Source organism: Coccinella septempunctata, chromosome 7 (assembly GCF_907165205.1).
Source record: "Coccinella septempunctata chromosome 7, icCocSept1.1, whole genome shotgun sequence".
NCBI classification, from domain to species: domain Eukaryota; kingdom Metazoa; phylum Arthropoda; class Insecta; order Coleoptera; family Coccinellidae; genus Coccinella; species Coccinella septempunctata.
Window position 1 is genome coordinate 12,385,345 of NC_058195.1, and position 17,602 is coordinate 12,402,946.

General features: G+C 34.2%; 5 protein-coding genes across 8 annotated transcripts in view; 1 reads left to right on the plus strand and 4 right to left on the minus strand.

Annotated features, from left to right (window-relative positions):
• LOC123318009 (protein alan shepard) overlaps positions 1 to 1,264 on the minus strand; it is a 56,003-nt gene extending 54,739 nt beyond the window's left edge. Inside the window, exon 1 of one of the 3 annotated variants that reach the window (XM_044904660.1) lies at positions 1,184 to 1,264. The gene's annotated coding sequence lies outside the window, so the exon portion shown is untranslated. Of the gene's footprint in view, positions 1 to 898 lie in introns of all 3 variants that reach the window. The other 2 variants (XM_044904657.1, XM_044904659.1) reach the window with 2 other exon arrangements.
• Positions 1,265 to 1,885: 621 nt separating this feature from the next.
• Positions 1,886 to 3,743, plus strand: LOC123316417 (methyltransferase-like protein). Of its 2 annotated transcripts, none has more exons than XM_044902487.1 (4): positions 1,886 to 2,051; positions 2,458 to 2,946; positions 3,013 to 3,185; positions 3,603 to 3,743. In XM_044902487.1, the coding sequence occupies exons 1-4, from the start codon at positions 1,969 to 1,971 to the stop codon at positions 3,737 to 3,739; spliced, it is 882 nt and encodes a 293-aa protein (XP_044758422.1). In that variant the 5' UTR covers positions 1,886 to 1,968; the 3' UTR covers positions 3,740 to 3,743. The 2 variants fall into 2 exon arrangements, with proteins under 2 accessions (XP_044758422.1, XP_044758421.1); XM_044902486.1 differs by having other exon boundaries at positions 1,908 to 2,169.
• Positions 3,744 to 4,033: 290 nt separating this feature from the next.
• On the minus strand, positions 4,034 to 7,874 carry LOC123316418. Its single transcript, XM_044902488.1, has 4 exons — positions 7,676 to 7,874; positions 6,574 to 6,711; positions 6,372 to 6,518; positions 4,034 to 4,346 (listed from the first exon to the last, which is right to left on the minus strand). The coding sequence occupies exons 1-4, from the start codon at positions 7,681 to 7,683 to the stop codon at positions 4,118 to 4,120; spliced, it is 522 nt and encodes a 173-aa protein (XP_044758423.1). The 5' UTR covers positions 7,684 to 7,874; the 3' UTR covers positions 4,034 to 4,117.
• A 432-nt stretch (positions 7,875 to 8,306) lies between these two features.
• LOC123316415 lies at positions 8,307 to 11,152 on the minus strand. The gene is made up of 4 exons (XM_044902483.1): positions 10,405 to 11,152; positions 9,850 to 10,142; positions 8,816 to 8,973; positions 8,307 to 8,763 (listed from the first exon to the last, which is right to left on the minus strand). Exons 1-4 carry the CDS (start codon positions 10,889 to 10,891, stop codon positions 8,421 to 8,423), a joined length of 1,281 nt encoding a protein of 426 aa, XP_044758418.1. The 5' UTR covers positions 10,892 to 11,152; the 3' UTR covers positions 8,307 to 8,420.
• Positions 11,153 to 11,874: 722 nt separating this feature from the next.
• Positions 11,875 to 16,556, minus strand: LOC123316416 (cell wall protein DAN4-like). Its single transcript, XM_044902485.1, has 5 exons — positions 16,399 to 16,556; positions 14,834 to 14,962; positions 13,458 to 14,282; positions 12,855 to 12,905; positions 11,875 to 12,328 (listed from the first exon to the last, which is right to left on the minus strand). Exons 1-5 carry the CDS (start codon positions 16,445 to 16,447, stop codon positions 12,111 to 12,113), a joined length of 1,272 nt encoding a protein of 423 aa, XP_044758420.1. The 5' UTR covers positions 16,448 to 16,556; the 3' UTR covers positions 11,875 to 12,110.
• Positions 16,557 to 17,602: the final 1,046 nt, after the last annotated feature.

A 17,602-nucleotide genomic window follows, 5' to 3' on the forward strand; every position in this document is an offset into this window, starting at 1 on the left:
ACTATTGATACTGGAAATATGGAAAATTCGAAATTGGTGCCAAGCCTACTGTCATGCGACGTGGACAGGTTCAGGACTCGGCAGGGACCATAATTTTTTGTTTTAAATTTTTTGGTAAATTTAGGATATCTCCCACTTAAGAAGTAGTTAAGCTTTGCGTGAATTTTGGAGCGTTTTTCAATTCGTTATCCGCAATCTAATCTATGATATTCACTGCACCACCATTAGAGAGAATGTTGATTCCTAGCAGGATTCAATGGTTTTATAAAGTGTTGAAAACTGTTGCAAATATCTAGAACTACCTTGTACCATAACCCTGAACTGCCATAAATTGAAAACTCAAAAGTGTTCAGAGAATTAATAGCGGCGCATTCACCATTTTGTTCCAATAAGGGGAACTTTTCGGGAAGATAACTACTTGATACCCCTCCCAGATATTCCAAAATGTTCAAAATACTCATCATTTGATATTCTGATTGCCACTAGATAATCATAACTCTTTTAATGATCTTAAGAATCATTTGTTCAACCTTTCTTATACTATGGAATAATACAGAATGAGTCACTCAAAAGAATTGTCTTCTGAATAGATACTTTCTTGCCAGTGAAGATTAAAAATGATACTGACTTAAAATAACATAAAACATTTAAAAATTAAAAGCTAAATCCAATACACATATAGGATACAGATTGATATGGGCGTAGAAGAAACTAATCAATAACTGATGATAATCTAAGTTCAAAATCCCATCAGAAGCTTTATTAGCAGAATTTTCAACTTGAGTATTTACAATAGATCATCAAATTCAATATGGAAAATCTGAAAAACGCAGTTTTCCAATTTCCTAAGAAGTGACATTTCGTCAATTCTCAGAATTCAGAATATCTTTCACCTTACCTTAAAGAATGTACAAGACACAATTAATTCACAATTTCTTTAAATGAAAGGCACTCTGGAGTTATTCACCCGATTTGAAAAATGTTCAATGATCGACAAAGTTCTCAAATTCCTTCGCAAATGATACGCCCCTACTTTCTATGACAGATGTCAGACACTAAAAACATTCCAATTCTGCTCGATTTTTAATACGTCAGTCTTTCACAACTATTTGTACTTGGTTTTAATGTGTAAATTTATATAAAAGAACACTTCTCATGAAAATATTCGATAAATATTACTTACAACGCGGCATTTAAAAACCGCAAACACTGATATTTCTGAAGTAGGGAGGTAAACATCAAATTATCATGACAGTTCTACGAATAGAGGGGATCCTCCCATTATTGTTTTCCTTCTCTAGCCACATCAATGATGACAGAAAACTATAGAATAATACGATTGATCCACAGCCCCCTTCAACACTGCTGTGTGATTGCTTCAAGAAGAGTTTCTGGGCATAGATGCTAGTCAATTCTAGTTATTAATATTATTTTAAGATAAAATGTTGCTGCTCAAAAAGGTGAGAAGAATGTTTCTTCTTCAGTTTCTTACTACTAACGGTACTGGCAGAGCTAAAGATTAATTAACTAATCTTTGGACAGAGCAGAAGTAACAACACTTCTGCTCTAAGCTGTGTGAAATGACCTTAATGGACCATAGACAACCTTTTATTGATCGAACATCTCCGAAAGGGTGCCGACCAGTGGCGTAGATCCATTAAAGGTCTTAACTTTCAAAATCCTGCAGTGTAAAATCGGAAGATTTCGTACAGTAATAGCAAATATACTCCATACTATTTCTTGCAAAAATAGAGCGTTTTTACACGGCTATAATACCAAATATATTCCTCTTCAGGTGGGTGACTTACTAGCTACGCCACTGGGCTATGTCTGGTTCTCAGCTGATTTCTTCACCTGACATTTTCCATTTTAAGGTTAAGTTCGGTTGTGTTGTGTGTTCTTTTTATTTTTTGATTGGGTTAAAGTCTCTGATTAGGTTTTTTGGTCAAGATAGGAAAAACTTGAGTGATGGATAGTGATTCAACTAAGAGGCCCCAATTTGGAAACCGTCATTTAACAGAAGAAAATAATGTTTTCGAGCATAATGCATGGTATGATAAAATTTACTCATAAAAGGTATTGTTATGCGTTCACAAAATACAGAAAGAAACCTAAGTATGGGTCAAGATTCTTGAAAGACAGAACGCAGATATACGAATTCAATGCATGGTACGTCCATTTCATATCAGTTCAAAACATGTTGAATCACAGATTTTATTTAAATTCTATACAAAAACAAAGTTGAAGTAAGATGTTTGGAATACAGGTGAATCGGGAGAATTCACCACCTTATTTGTCCATTTTTTGATATTGCATACATGCGATAATTAATGTAATTTTATTCCAAAACTAATTGAACTATTGAGTGGTTAATTTTTCGAAAAACCCTATGTAATCCTTCATAACAGTATTCTCTTACATTTCTGTTGTTTCAATGTATGTATATTTACCTTACAGGGATGACGTTGAGTGGGATGAGGACCAGAAGAAAGAAGCACAAAAAATAGTCACCCAAAATGGCAAAATCACATTGCCAAAAGAAGCTATAGACAAGTATGACATTGAAGCAAACCTGTACTGGGATGCCTTCTACAACATCCACACTAACCGTTTCTTCAAAGATCGACACTGGTTGTTCACCGAGTTCCCTGAATTATCAGATAGTACACCTGAAAACCATAAAAAAATATTTGAAATCGGATGTGGGGTGGGGAACACAATTTTTCCCATTTTACAATATTCAAGAAATGAAAATTTGTTTGTTTATGGTTGTGACTTTTCCGAAACAGCTATTAATATATTGAAAGAATCTAAGGAGTACGATACAAAAAGATGTGAAGTATTTGTGGAAGATGCTTCAAAGGATACTTGGGATGTTCCTTTTGAAGAAAATAGTATTGATATTATTGTACTAATATTTGTGCTATCCGCTTTGAAACCAGAGAGGTAATTTTCTTTTGTTCACCGAGTTGTTATATTTGTATTGTGACACATACTTTGTTTTCATTTCAGGTTTCAGAGTGTTGTGGATAATATTTATAAATATTTGAAACCTGGGGGTGTGGTTCTGTTTCGAGACTACGGCAGATATGATTTGGCACAGCTGAGATTCAAACCTGGAAAGTGCCTTTCAGAGAATTTCTATGTAAGAGGAGATGGAACAAGAGTTTATTTCTTCTCACAAGGTAAATAGTAGTGCTCACATAACTTTATTCTACAACTAAACGCTGTAGATGATGAATATAGATACATTTATGTCCACTTATACAGTAATATTTAAATTTGTTCAAAGTATCTAAAGAAAAGTTTTCCATTTGCATTTTCATTCAAGAAGTCCTTTTATTATACAATTCTCTCAGTGGGCTTGTTTAAAATAGAATTGGTTAAAATTTTTATAAATTCATAAAGGATTTAACAATAATTATTTACATTCTCAATAGTTTTCTGATAATATATGTAGATACTTTCCCCAACTCTGAAATTTTTGTTTACTTGCATGATAGGAGCTTAAGTGATGATTTTTTTTGAGTTTTGCACAGATTTTTATCTGGCACATGAAATGATGAGTACATTTTATTTGAAAAATTTATGTCCATTTTCAGAGGAAATCCGGTCGTTGTTTAACGATTCAAGGTTTGTAGAAGAAGAAAATAGAACGGACAAGAGGCTGCAAGTGAATAGAGGTAGATTGTTGAAAATGTATAGGGTTTGGATCCAAGCTAAATATAAAAAAATTTAAGGTATCACAGTTTTTTTTTTGGTTAATATCTACATCATCTGCAAGTACAACTTTCCTTAGAGTTACTTGCTAATCACTAATACATATTAAATATTGATCTGCCATGACCAGTGTGGCATATGGTGACCCTTAAACAAGGGGGTAAAATAAGTCTTTTAATCCAATCGGAAACCAAATATAAACCGATATTGAATCTAACTGGCATTAAGGAAAAAAACTCGATTTTCATGTCGATGACGCGTTTCAATTTTAGTTGACCCTCAATATCTCAATATAACCTGGGCATAGTCTAAACCACAGATGAAAGTTTTATTTGATCCAAAATTATTGTCATAAAGGCTACATTGTTGATAGTGAGAAACAATGAGTAAAATATGCTCAGTTGATCTTTTCATTCGCCCTTTGTAGTTTCAGTGCGTTGAAGTTCTTCCACGAATTTTCCAAAGCTATCTGATGAGGGTCTTTGGTCCTTAGTTCACTGAAATCTATATGCTCGAACTTCGGGACCAGGTAGTCTGAACTTGTGAGTGAAATATTTCTCGATGTGTTTTCGAAATACATCTGTGTTACTATTGATCGTCGTCCATATTTTTCCGATAGGTGTTTTCTGCAAAACAAATAATCCAGGTATTATAATTTATATACATGGTGGCCAACTCAAAACGAATCTCCAAAAACTGAAAATGTCCAGACCTGTCGAATTTTGATTGAAAAGGGACGCTCTTTTTAGGTTTCCTTGACTCCGCTATTTTTATTTCCAAGCGAGGTAACATGCGTCTTAAATGGCCTTGGCACTGTATAAGGACAAATATAGATGTCCTTATACAATGGCCTTGAGATTTCTTTCAAATGATTCCTACTATATATACACTGCGCAAACAAATTAACGCACATTCTGAAAATCTCAATTTTAATGAAAGTTAACTCTTCATTGACTTTATTTTTTTTCTTTATAACTTATTTTTTATGTTCTCTCAGGAAGGTTTTGAACGAAACAAGACACATTAAATGGAAGAAAAATTCAGGATTTCACCGAATCTTATGTGAAAGAGGAGAAATGAACAATTTTCAAAATACTGAAATGCTGATAAGTGATTCAATACTTGGTATTTCCACCCCTTGCGTTAATTACAGCTCGGCAACGACGGTTCATACTCAAAATGAGTGATCTTAAAATGTTCTGAACTAATCCTTCCCAGATTTCTCCGAGTTGGATTCCTAAGTCATTAAGAGTAGCTGGATGATTTTCTGAACTTCTCAGCCTTCTATTGAGGTTGTCCCAAACCTGCTCAATCGGATTGAGATCTGGACTTCTTGCTGGCCATTCCATTCGAGATACTTCAACCTCTTCAAGGTACTCCTGAACGATGCGCGCACGATGGGGTCAGGCATTATCGTCCATAAAAAAAATTTCACCAATGTATGGGGAAATGGCACTACATGCTCTTCAAGAATGTTCCTTATAAACTTATCAGCATTCGTAGCTCCATTATCAACGACCATTAGGTCTGTGCGAGTAGTCAAAGATATTCCACCCCATACTATAATCGATCCTCCCCCGAAACCAGTAATATCCAGGAAATTGCACTGAGCATATCTTTCATGTGGACGTCTGTATACAAGGGAACGTCGATCACAATGGTAGAGGCAGAATCTAGACTCATCTGTGAAGAGAACTCTTTCCCAATCGGCCTCTTCCCAATGCATATATGCTCTCTCGCAAAATCCAAACTCGCCCTTCGATGGGCTGGGGTAAGAGCTGGGCCTCTTGCCGCGACACGAGGCCTTAAATCATATTCTCTGAGGCGATTTCTTATTGTCTGAGTGCTAATTTGCACCTCATGAGTTTGCTCAAGCTGAATTTGAAAGAGGCGAGCGGTTGCAAACCGTTATCTCAACGAAGAAACTCTCAAGTAACGTTCTTGAATGGCAGTTGTTTCCCGTGTTTTACCCTGTCCTGGTCTTCGGACATTCATACCTGTCTTACTGAATCGCTGCTACATTCTGGACACACTTGTATGGGAAACTCCAAACCTTTCTGCAATTCTTGTGTATGTTCACCCTTCTTCTCGCAAAACTACCGCTTGGGCAAATTCCTCTTGGGTCAAATTGCGTGTTTCGCGTTGCAGAGCGATCGAGTGTAGAAAATCAAACGAAAGAAAAACTATCGATCACTAGAATTGATCGAGAACAAATGATCTTAGAATGGAGCCAATACATTCAAAATATGATAATATCATCTTTTTTTATTCCTGCTGGGAAAAAACATCTGTATTGAAGAAAACCGTTGAAAGTGGATAACATATGCATAATTCTGATAAAAATAATTATCATTGAGAACACCTTCAGTTGTAAAATTAATTTGAGATTTCCATAATGTGCGTTAATTTTTTTGCGCAGTGTAATTTATGGAGGGTAGGTGCCATATAATTGAACATGTAGAACTACATGGAATTATTAAGGATAGTTAAAATAGGAAATACCCCAGGGATCAGTGCTTGGACCTTCGTTACAGTTGATGATATTGCAAATATTCCAACGACGTGGTGTGTGTTTTATATATGGGGGATACTACAGTTAGATTGCTCTTTTAAAAGATCGATGAGTGATAGACCAAAGAAATTCAACTAACCTTTCTTCATTCCTATCTGAAAATTCGAGTTTTGCTTCTGATACTCTCGAAGGTATATCCGAGGAGATGAAAGGATCATCCGGCCTGTTTTCCTTAAAACAGAATACGCGATGCTTGGATGACGCTGTATGATTTTTCCCGAAGGATCTAGAATATTCAACATCTTCATTGGGGAAATCGCTCAGATCAATCAAGAACTTACGAAGTTATTTCCGTCAGTAATTTCGTGAAAAACGGTTGTTCTCTGTCAGTTTTGGGCGTTTCCGCAATCTCTTCGGTCTTGTTGTTTGGGTTCATGTTGGATTCCTTCATTTCGCCTGAATTAATTGAATTTTGCGTTCTGTAAAGAATTCTTTCTATGTATGATTTATGCAATAACTAGCTGTAGCCACCCGCTTTCCATAAGGAATTTATCTTCAACGCCTTTTGTTGGAAAAACATACTTCCCAAATTTCACTTTATTTTTTTTACACCATCTAAATCATGTTTGCCACTGCAGAATGCAGATACTTGGTGCCTAGCTCAAACGTAATGGTGTAAATTTGTAGTATTTTAAGAAAAGATTATTATTTAATTTAACTCAGCTTCAAGAGCTCGTTGTATAACGCCATCTAATGGAATTGGAATATATGACAGAATGGTCCACGCCTTTTATGAAAGTTAACGTATAATTTTGTAGAAAGTTTTCGATTGAACCTGGACAACAAAAATAATAAAGTTTGTTCTTATGGTTGAAAACCAACAGGATTTAATCCATTTATTGAAGTTTAAGGGTAGATTTAACGTACTTATTGGAAAAATCGTGATCTTTTGAAAGCACAAGAATTGAATAATTAATCTTTAATACTCCTAATTGCACAAGTCTAGATTCGAAGTTCTTTTTGGCATTTGCATTTGTAGTTTAGGGATAGTTCAATTTATAGGGATATAGGTTCTAGGTTCCCCTTCTACTTTGATTAGAAATGATGAACTGATGCAGTGTTTCAAATTAAAAAGAGCTAAAAATGGAGCAATCTCATTGGTAGATAGCGTTCATGTGATCGCCAGAGGGTCTTAGGAACTCTGCATAAACCCTCCATACTTGGAATACATGCAGAACTTCTTCCAGTATGATCTTATATGGATAAAGTTCTAAAATTTTCAAACCTTTGCCATTAATGCAAGTTTTTCATTGACATTTTCATTTGAAAGCTCGCATAATATGTTGAAAAATTATAGAAATGAGTATATTTCATTTCAGAACAAATAGCTGCAAAATACATATAGGTAGGTATAACATTATAAATAATTATAAATGCACTTACTTAAACATTCAAAGTACATAAAATTTTATTTCATTTGTAAAACACGCAACATGAAGTCAATAGACAATCATTTTTTCGATACAAAAAAACTTTCATTTTCAAACTACACGTATCCATGTGAACAAATTAGAATATTCTGCACAACACAGTATTGTGTTCTTTAATACAAAAGGGGAATGTTAGGGAATTGATCCAGCCGTTTTTGAGTTTTTGGAAGTATATCCACAGTGAAAAACTCGACATTTCTGAAATAGGTAGATATCTTTTATCCCAATTACTCTAGGGTGCGCCAACTGGTTTCAATTTTTTATTTTTGATGTTTTAATTAATTTTTAAGAAGCGTCATGCTTCTCGGCTTTGTAGATCCTCTAGGTCGAAAAGAGTACATATTAGCTTTGTTCATAGAGTGGTTTGCAACGGTTGTGAACTGTACAGAGCAAGCGCAATTCCATTTTAGGGTAGCGAAAATCCTTTTGCGCTTACTCTGTACAGTTCACAACCGTTGTGAACCACTCTACGAACAAGCCTGTTAAATCTACTGATCCACTTTGAAGATAGATATACTCTCATTCCATATTCCATTTGGAATGGGCAAAGTTTGCGAAACTTTCTTTACACAAAAAAAGACCAATATGTAACTATTATTTATTACAATTATATTTGTACAATTATATCAATATAACAATGAAATTAAAGTATCAAAAATGTATAAAATAAATAAATTGCACATGTTTCAAATACTTCGCTATTCCTCGAAACATACACATTTCCATCTTCGTCTGGATAATTCTGCAACTTCTACACATTTATTGCAGCGCAAACACACTAATGTCTGCGCCCTTCTATGCAACATTTGTAAATGCGACACAAGGGCAAGACGCGATTCTGGACCGCTGAATGTTATTTTGCAAAAAGTGCATCTGTAAGTTATCACAGGTGTGAAAGCTAACATTACCTTGACATCAATTTTATCTGGATCTGCAACTATTTTCTCCACAGAGTTGTGTTGCATTCCTGCGAAATACCTGAATGATGAAGTTACCTTAGGCAAGAATATTTCATTGAAAACAACATCTGGTGAGGAACACCTGTAAAAACATATCATCAGCATATTAACTCACTACTGATTTAATGTCTCACCCGTTGGATAATTTTTTTGTCCTCTTATATATGTTTCTTCCTATGTTGAACGTTATAAGTCTATTCTCAAAAACTTCGTTATTAGTGCTTACATCAACCATGTCAAGATAAAATTGATCTAGCACGATATTCACCTCTTCTTGTTGTTCAGGTGATAACTAAAATGAACAGTTATTTAATCTGCTTGTTTATTAATTGAGCCATTAATGATTGAGATGTTTCAACGTGAGAGTGAAGCAAGGACTTTAATATTTGAGATCATTCATTAAAATAAAGGTTTCTGTCAACCTCATTCAAAAGAAATTGATTAATTCCTGAATAAAATATGTTCTGCATTGAGTGCCACAGATTGCAGGAAAAGTTGTGCCTGTGATGTGTTGAGAGTACAACCTCCCAATGAATTTGTTTGTCTTTGGAATTCAGAGAAGTTCATTGAAGAATATTAAATAAGTTCTTTGGTGGGGACACAGATCTTATATGGAAGACTAGCTGTACCTGCCTGTATCGTAGAAGGAACTTTACTTATTTCATTTCACTTTACTTAACTTCAGTTTACATTATTTCACTTCACTTCTCTACTCTGCTCTACTCTCTTCTAGTTCACTTCACTAAAATCTACTCTATTTTACTTTTTTTTGTAGTCTAAAGTCTTCCTTGGAGAGTCCCTTTTCCAATAAAGTACCGACAAAATTGGTTGGGCCAATATGAAGATTAAAACTGACAGACAAATAAAAATTGATTACGTTTAGATAACATGCAAATTACCCAAAAACCTCAAAAAGAAATAAGATATTTTTTAATTACAGAAACTCGAATTTAATTTACATCACACATTTATTGTGCATTAATGGAAAATTGAGCATTAGTAGGGGTCATTTATGGATGTTCTCAAGTATATCAAACTGACATTATTATGATGTCAACGGAAAACACTTTTCAGGAGAAGCAAATAATTTGAATGTGTATCCAAGTGACTTCATGCACAGAATTACTACCATAGTGATCATTTCACTCAACTCATAACTTCTACTCACGTGTGAAGAAACAGCGGCTTTGAAAGCACTGATATAAGTTTCCAAGATAGAGATTTTAATGGGCCATTTGGAACAATTAGAATGAATGGAACTTTTTGACAATATGAAATTGGAATCTTCTCTGGTTATATCTGAGGAACAACTGAGATACTGGCTTATTTTGGGTTCAAATGATCTTTTGAATGACAATTCTGGGCTGTTGAATTCTACTTGAACATATGGATAATTCAAAAGATCGGCACATTCCAAAGTTACCCAGGGTCTTTCAGCATGCTCTTCCACTCTAATGTCGCCTGAAAGATCAGATAATCATCTTGGTACATAAAAGCTCAGTTTATGTTTTCAAAACTTCAATATATATTTGAATAAATTTTACACATTTCATAATAAACAAATAATAAATGAATGACATGTACATATAAACCATAAAAAAGCAAACTGATTAAAAAATATATAAAAACATAAAAATACGTGTGTCAAAACTCCGACATATATATCTCATATTAGCTTGAGTACTTTATGTGGCTAATTCGTACAACTAAAACTTGTGTTTACCTTGATGTCCTGAAAATACCAAATTGTTCAAGAGAGTCGCTGGGCCAGCCAAATCTATGTTGAAGTTGGAAAAATTCACTTTGGATTCTGTTTGGGTACTCACATCAGCTGTTTTTACCGAGCTAGATTCCGCCTGATCAGACAAATCTTTTTCTATATTTGGTAATGTCCTGGTCACTAATAACTGCATTTTATAGCATATGTAGTTATTAAATCTCAACATCCAATTATCAAGATCGATAGATCCCTTTTCATACTCATCTTTTTTTGACCATCCTGGCCAATTTTTTATATACCTCAAAAGCATATAGACTAAAGCATTTCTCTGGACATTATCCAAATTATCGAGATCCAAATGTAAATTAGTTTCGATGATGCCATTCAAAACTTGAAGAGATATTTCAGTTTCCCCATCATCAGAGTTTATAATTTTCTTGAAGATGGTATTAAGAGTGATAACTTCTGTTTCAGATGAGGGGTTTTCCATCGTCGATATTTGGTGTAAAATATTGTTTTCTTACTTTCCAGTTCGTCTGGAAACAAGAATGTTCACACTGACGACTTAATCAGGAACATAGCAAAATCGTAATTTGCTTAAAAATTAAACTTAAACTTCAATCATTATTCAAAATTCGACCATTCTGAAATTTTAAGAGAACTTTTGGATTTCTTGAGCTATCTAAACATCCCTACCAGTTTGTCTATGATCCCTACGTTCTGATCTACAAAACGAATAACATTAACAAAAACAAAGTTGAAATTTTAGGTTAACTTGTATTTATTTTTTATCTTTATGGCGGGCCATAGATAGAGGCACTTTTAGCAACTTTTAAGAGTTCAATGACAGATACAGAGTAATCTGTAATCTGTGCGTGTTGACAGTGGCGTAGAATCAAGGAGGTAGAATGGAACAGGCCGGAAGGTTGCTCTAAAATACGGCGTTGTAAAAGTAAATCAGGGTGTTTCAAACATTTCGGAGTGTTCTTCGATGCATAGGCAAAGTCAAAGTAGTTTTTAAATTAACGAAGACTGTGTAGTATGTACACCCATATTCATGATACCTTTTCTTTTTATATTAGTTTTTATTGATGGCAGTTTTCCATTGAATTGAAATTTTCAAATGCTTAGAGAAAATTAAACTACATATTTTAGATTATTTACTCTATTTATGCAGATTGAATAAGACACAAGACGATTTTACATTATATATCAAAAAGAACTTAAAATATATTGATATAAAATACCATTTTTTGGCTCTTGTATCAGATTACTTAAGTCCGTTAAATTTCTTCTATCTGTTTTGGGGTTAAGCAATATCTTAGAACTCAAGATATAGCGGAATATTCAAAACAGGAAACAATCATGTTAATTCCTATAGTTCTCAGAAATTAGTTTATTAGTATAAACGTGGAAACTAGCTATTTCATTTCTTCTGGCAGAGTCGGGAAAATATAAAATGAATATATATAATAACAAAAATCATTTATTCAAAATCTCAGTCGGTGTTCATTTTCACACAAGACTAATAAATAATACTTAAAAAAAATTTACGAACTAATACTAATGTTTACAAAAACGTGGATTTAATAGAGGGTAAATGAAAAATTGCTGCATAAACTTCCTTTAAATTTCTCTGAATGATTCGGTGATATACTTAGGACAACATGCAGTCTTGTAAGGGAACCGTGATAGATATACTTATTTCACTAAACGTTGAAAACGAATGTCGATGAGAGGAAAATCAAGACTGCAGTCAAAATCGCCAAATTAGAAGATATTCGGAAGGAACCATTTGTTTTGCAATCTTTTATCATTCCGGTTGGGTATTTTTTCTTGAGTTCATCACAGAGGTCCCCTTTTTTGAGCTTTCGTGCACATTGCGAGATGTTTATATCCTTATACAATTGGCCTTGCAAAATTTGTCCTGTGAAATGAATACATATATTTTTTATCATATTATTTGTTTATTGTAGAGCGAGAAAATAAGTTCAAGCAGTACGATTCTTTTATATGTTTTCTTCCTCAATTCTAAAATTTAAAAACAATCGATTCGGAAGGATTTTCGAAAAATGGATATGGAACGAAATTTTTGTTATTTATTTTGTTAGGTCTCTGGAAAAGTTCCGAACGGATTAATGAAGGCTTTCACACCCAGATAATTTTTGATGGATCTGAAACTATTCAACAAACATTGAAATAAAAGGGAAGGTATTTATGAAATTTTTAGGGTAGTAGATAAGTACAATTGATGCAGAACTCATCTTAATGCCATGCCATAACCACAATTTACTCTTTCAATATAAAGGGGACACCTCTTTATATTCTTGTACCTCCTAGCCAAACTATTTCATCTGAATAGATCTAATAATTTGAAAAATCCTATTCTATTTCCTAGCTAGGTCTGAGGGACACTGAGTGAGACATGTTTTAATAACCAGTAATATACTCACTCAAGGTGACATCTCGCCGTATTCTAAATACCTGGATATCGTCCGAATCACCTGTAAATATACACATTTTTTATTAATTCAATAGAGGACCTTAACAAATCACAACTGTAATTTTCGAAGTACATACTATGATGATAAGAAGAGGACTAAGCGTTGGGTGCTTCTCAAGCAAGTGTTTATTACGAAAAAGAGTTTCTTTCTGCGAGAAAGACTCATTGAACTGAATAATTTTACCCAAAGTCACCTCATTACAGTTTGCATACATCCATATCATATATGCAGAATTACAAGGTCAAAAATTACTTGTTGCGATCCTTGAAATTTGGTCTATATAACAAATGCACTTCACTCCTACAGAAAATCATGAAGATTACCTTATTCCCTGATTTAATTTGAATGTTTGTAGCTTATATTAGTGTTCTGTGGTTTGTAGTAGTAAAAAATAGCAATTTCAAGTTTTCCTTGGAATATCCTATATATTATAAGTCGGAACAATGAATTTTTCTGCTCTGTTGTTATTGCCAACTATTGTATAATTTATGTCAATGTATCAGCGGAAAAAATAAGACATACCATAAAAAATTTAACTTTTGCTAGACTTACCATCGTTTTTAGAGGGGGTTTGGTTGCCTGGAACTGTAGTTGTTCCTTCTTTATTTGAAGCAGAGGTGGTTGAGTGTGTTTTAGTCGTTTCTGCAGTAGTTGAAGCAGAGGTGGTTGAGTGTGTTTTAGTCGTTTCTGCAGTAGTTGGAGCAGAGGTGGTTGTGTGTGTTGTAGTCGTATCTGCAGTAGTTGGAGCAGAGGTGGTTGTGTGTGTTGTAGTCGTATCTGCAGTAGTTGGAGCAGAGGTGGTTGTGTGTGTTGTAGTCGTATCTGCAGTAGTTGGAGCAGAGGTGGTTGTGTGTGTTGTAGTCGTATCTGCAGTAGTTGGAGCAGAGGTGGTTGTGTGTGTTGTAGTCGTATCTGCAGTAGTTGGAGCAGAGGTGGTTGTGTGTGTTGTAGTCGTATCTGCAGTAGTTGGAGCAGAGGTGGTTGTGTGTGTTGTAGTCGTATCTGCAGTAGTTGGAGCAGAGGTGGTTGTGTGTGTTGTAGTCGTATCTGCAGTAGTTGGAGCAGAGGTGGTTGTGTGTGTTGTAGTCGTATCTGCAGTAGTTGGAGCAGAGGTGGTTGTGTGTGTTGTAGTCGTATCTGCAGTAGTTGGAGCAGAGGTGGTTGTGTGTGTTGTAGTCGTATCTGCAGTAGTTGGAGCAGAGGTGGTTGTGTGTGTTGTAGTCGTATCTGCAGTAGTTGGAGCAGAGGTGGTTGTGTGTGTTGTAGTCGTATCTGCAGTAGTTGGAGCAGAGGTGGTTGTGTGTGTTGTAGTCGTATCCGCAGTAGTTGGAGCAGAGGTGGTTGAAGCAGTAGGACTAGTCGTTGGAATAATGGACTCTGAAATGAAACTCATTGTTATATGTATAAAATCCAAATGAGAAGATTTTTTTTTAAGCTTGAATTTACAATGTTGATGTTTTGGTTTGGTAGAGATTTTGCTTGGAGTTTGGATTGGGAAAATTCCGTATGAGTCTCAAAACTTTATTGCTTCGATTCGAACTGTTTTAGAATTATTTAAAGTACATTTCTTTCAACCCAATGACGATGAATTATAAAATTTGTTTATTATTTATACCAATATCACAATAAAGAAAGCAATTAAATACAATACATCATTTCCTTATTCAATCACTATAACAATTTCCCTTAAAATTTTGAACGAGATATTTAATTTTTTTTCGAATTTATTGTAATTGAATATATTGATATCAGATTTTTCATATTCTTCTTCAGAGATGAATTAAGAAATGGTACACTACATATTTTACCAATTGTTCTAGCTAGTTGAGTAGTTGATAAGCTATATATCTGTTACAACTGTTACATTTTGCACTGATCTGAATAGAAAGCCTGCTGGAAAGAGAAATGTGGGTAATATTTTCATTTACCGTCTACTGTCACTGAAATGCAGATGTAATCATCACTGAGGTCATCTTCTGGAATACCATCAATATAACTGTTATCTTTAGTACATTCAACATTTTTTCCTTCAGCATCGGGACATTCCAAGCCATTTCCTGAAACACAAGTCAGAAATTGATTTTTTTAGGACGTTTCGAAATTTTCACATCAACTGAGCGAATTTCATGTTTTAAGTGGACATTAATCAAACTAGATTTCACTGATTCTCGACAAAATATCATTTTACCCCTTAGAACATAAAATCTCACCCCCAATCCCCTACTATATTTGTCCTTACATCTCAAACTGTAGTTTTTCAGTTATCCAATTGTACAATTGTTTTCGCGTATTATATAATGTGAAAGCCGTTAAAGGAAGGGAAAAACCTGAGTTTAACTGGATAGAATATCTCAAAAACGAAAGGATTGAAACCAAAAGAATTAAATATGACGAATAACTCAGAAAAAGAGACCTTTAAAATGAGGCATCACTTACCCCATCTTCCCCTTATTCAAAATAAATGGGTTGGGGTTCTATAATTAGGGTTGAAGCGATACGGTTTTGAATTTGATCTTAGTAATTGCCTCCTGGAATAAAAAATCGACTTGTCCGACCGTTTTTATATAATTCGGTTGTGCGGACCTACAGAGCCTTCGTTTCATTTTAAATGGTCCACTCTGTATATCCATATAACATCAGAGTGTCAAAAATTGTATAGTCATTTGGGGCCACTAAAAACTTCCATTGCTTCATTAGTTATTTTTAAATCTTTGAGTATTATAATTTGATAAACGAAATAAAAATTAATTTTCCAGGTATTTTGACAGGTAGTGTATATTTCTAAGGCTCTTCTTTCATTCCTTCTTCAATTATTTATAAATCTCAAAATGACAATAATTTCGATGGGCGAAATTTAGCGAATAATTATTGATGTCCAAAATGCGGAATGCAACTTCTAAGTTATTTATATTTATATTTCCACAATGGTGTAGAAAATTTACCCCTACAAAAGAAGGGGAATTTTTGAAGGTGTCTCAATTTATCTATTATATTGTGGAAAAGACAATTCTAATCTGAAACTTTTTATTGTACATACTGATATTATCTCAGGAGAAACAATGACAATGATTTTTAATATTCTGTTTCCCAAGGACTCCAGCATTTCGCACAACTGAAGGCGCTATATCAAAAATTGCATTTTCTTGTTTGTTACTGAAGTAAAGGAAATATGACAATAGCAAAGTATGAAATACCCCCTTGTGATGATTATGTTAAGATCATTTATAAAGAGCTTGTACTTTTACTACTTTTAGTATTATTTGATTCGGAAATTTCAATTACTTTCTTTTGAATAATAGTTAACGAAAACGAATGGGTGCTTTTTGATTCAATGAAACGAAATTAAATATTACATATGGTTTAGCTTAATGCGCACATAGCTTTATGTGGCACGCCAGTTTTTTTGTATTGCTTCACGAAAGAGTTACTGCTTCAATAATCCATTGATCTGGAAATCTAAACTTCTTTACTTGGAATTCGTCACTATACATACCCAGGCCTAAACAAAAGATCACTAATATGAGGGTGAAGGAGCACTTCATTTCGAAAACTGCCCAACTTTCTTCTTTGAAACAAATTGAGCGAGAATAATCACTGTGTCGTTGATTAAACCGAGCGGTATTATATGATACATATTATCTGATAAGCATATAGATTTCCAAGAGAAAGATAAAACTATGGAACAATTGTGTAAAATCAATTCGTTCAGGATGAATTCCAATAGGTAGATATCGATCAAAGTGCTGAATCCCATCAGAGTTATTCTTGGCAAGTGTACCTATAATCTGCGGGTATAATGGTGAGTTTGTGCAGAGTTATTAAGAACTATGCAAGGGACCAATCCAATTGGTTGCACGTATTTCCATCTGCCTATGAGATTGGTATTATTAGTTCTTAGTTACTCTGCATAAACTCTCCGTTAAGTTAAGGTACGAGTTCACAGTAGAATATCTTATTTTAATTTTTAAGTTACGGCCATAGAAGGCACTCATCCTAGTAAATTCAGGTTTTATGTTTTCCGTGTTATATTGAAACCTTTTTTCAATCACATAACTTGAAACCATTAAAGAAATTGTTATTAAACAGAAAGCCCGCCCAGAGGACCTACAAAACGTTATTATACAGCAAAGTATTGGTCACAGATTACAGAGATCACTGTAATTTGTGGTACTAGTTTCCAGATTTAAATATTGGGAAAATACTTCAATCAGAGTTCAGTGCGGAATTTAGACAAGGATGTAAAAGCTCCTTACTTCAATTCAGTCAATTCAGTGCTTTCTAACTTCACTAGCTAGGCATTTTCAAAAATGTATTATTGTCACAATAAAGTAGAATTCGTTGGAGCGGAAATTTCATTCCAACTCAGATAAAGTTTGTTTTTCTTGATAAACATACTCATGAGTTAAAGAAAAATCGTATGGATCAGAGATTTCTATGTGACGCTTTGGAAAAAAGTGGTCGTTTATTTACAAGTTTCCGTTATCGATTATCTAACATCATTCTGGCGAATATTTAAAGGAATCAGACTCTATTCAATGCAAATGCGGACCGATTACACAGAATCAGTTCACCTTAGCAGAATTTTCCTCCACTATAATTTATACAGGGTCCTGCAATAGTGCGTTAGGCTTCCATAGCTGCTAAACCAGACGTTTTAGAAATTTAGTTGAAAAGCATTCCCTTTGTACTTTCAATTC

Excerpts from the sequence above, each read along its gene's own strand:
- LOC123316417 (XM_044902486.1), top strand. The coding sequence starts at position 2,030 with ATGTTTTCGAGCATAATGCATGGTATGATAAAATTTACTCATAAAAGG. Across the intron at positions 2,170-2,457 it reads ATATACGAATTCAATGCATG|GGATGACGTTGAGTGGGATG; the intron begins GTACGTCCATTT and ends TTTACCTTACAG. Across the intron at positions 2,947-3,012 it reads TCCGCTTTGAAACCAGAGAG|GTTTCAGAGTGTTGTGGATA; the intron begins GTAATTTTCTTT and ends TTTTCATTTCAG.
- LOC123316418 (XM_044902488.1), bottom strand. Across the intron at positions 6,519-6,573 it reads TTACTGACGGAAATAACTTC|ATCCTTCGGGAAAAATCATA; the intron begins GTAAGTTCTTGA and ends TGAATATTCTAG. Across the intron at positions 4,347-6,371 it reads TCAGATAGGAATGAAGAAAG|AAAACACCTATCGGAAAAAT; the intron begins GTTAGTTGAATT and ends TTTGTTTTGCAG.
- LOC123316415 (XM_044902483.1), bottom strand. The coding sequence starts at position 10,891 with ATGGAAAACCCCTCATCTGAAACAGAAGTTATCACTCTTAATACCATC. Across the intron at positions 8,974-9,849 it reads AAGCCGCTGTTTCTTCACAC|TTATCACCTGAACAACAAGA; the intron begins GTGAGTAGAAGT and ends TGTTCATTTTAG. Across the intron at positions 8,764-8,815 it reads ACAAAAAAATTATCCAACGG|GTGTTCCTCACCAGATGTTG; the intron begins GTGAGACATTAA and ends ATGTTTTTACAG.
- LOC123316416 (XM_044902485.1), bottom strand. The coding sequence starts at position 16,447 with ATGAAGTGCTCCTTCACCCTCATATTAGTGATCTTTTGTTTAGGCCTG. Across the intron at positions 14,963-16,398 it reads GATCTTTTGTTTAGGCCTGG|GAAATGGCTTGGAATGTCCC; the intron begins GTATGTATAGTG and ends CTTGTGTTTCAG. Across the intron at positions 12,329-12,854 it reads ACGGCGAGATGTCACCTTGA|GACAAATTTTGCAAGGCCAA; the intron begins GTGAGTATATTA and ends TTCATTTCACAG.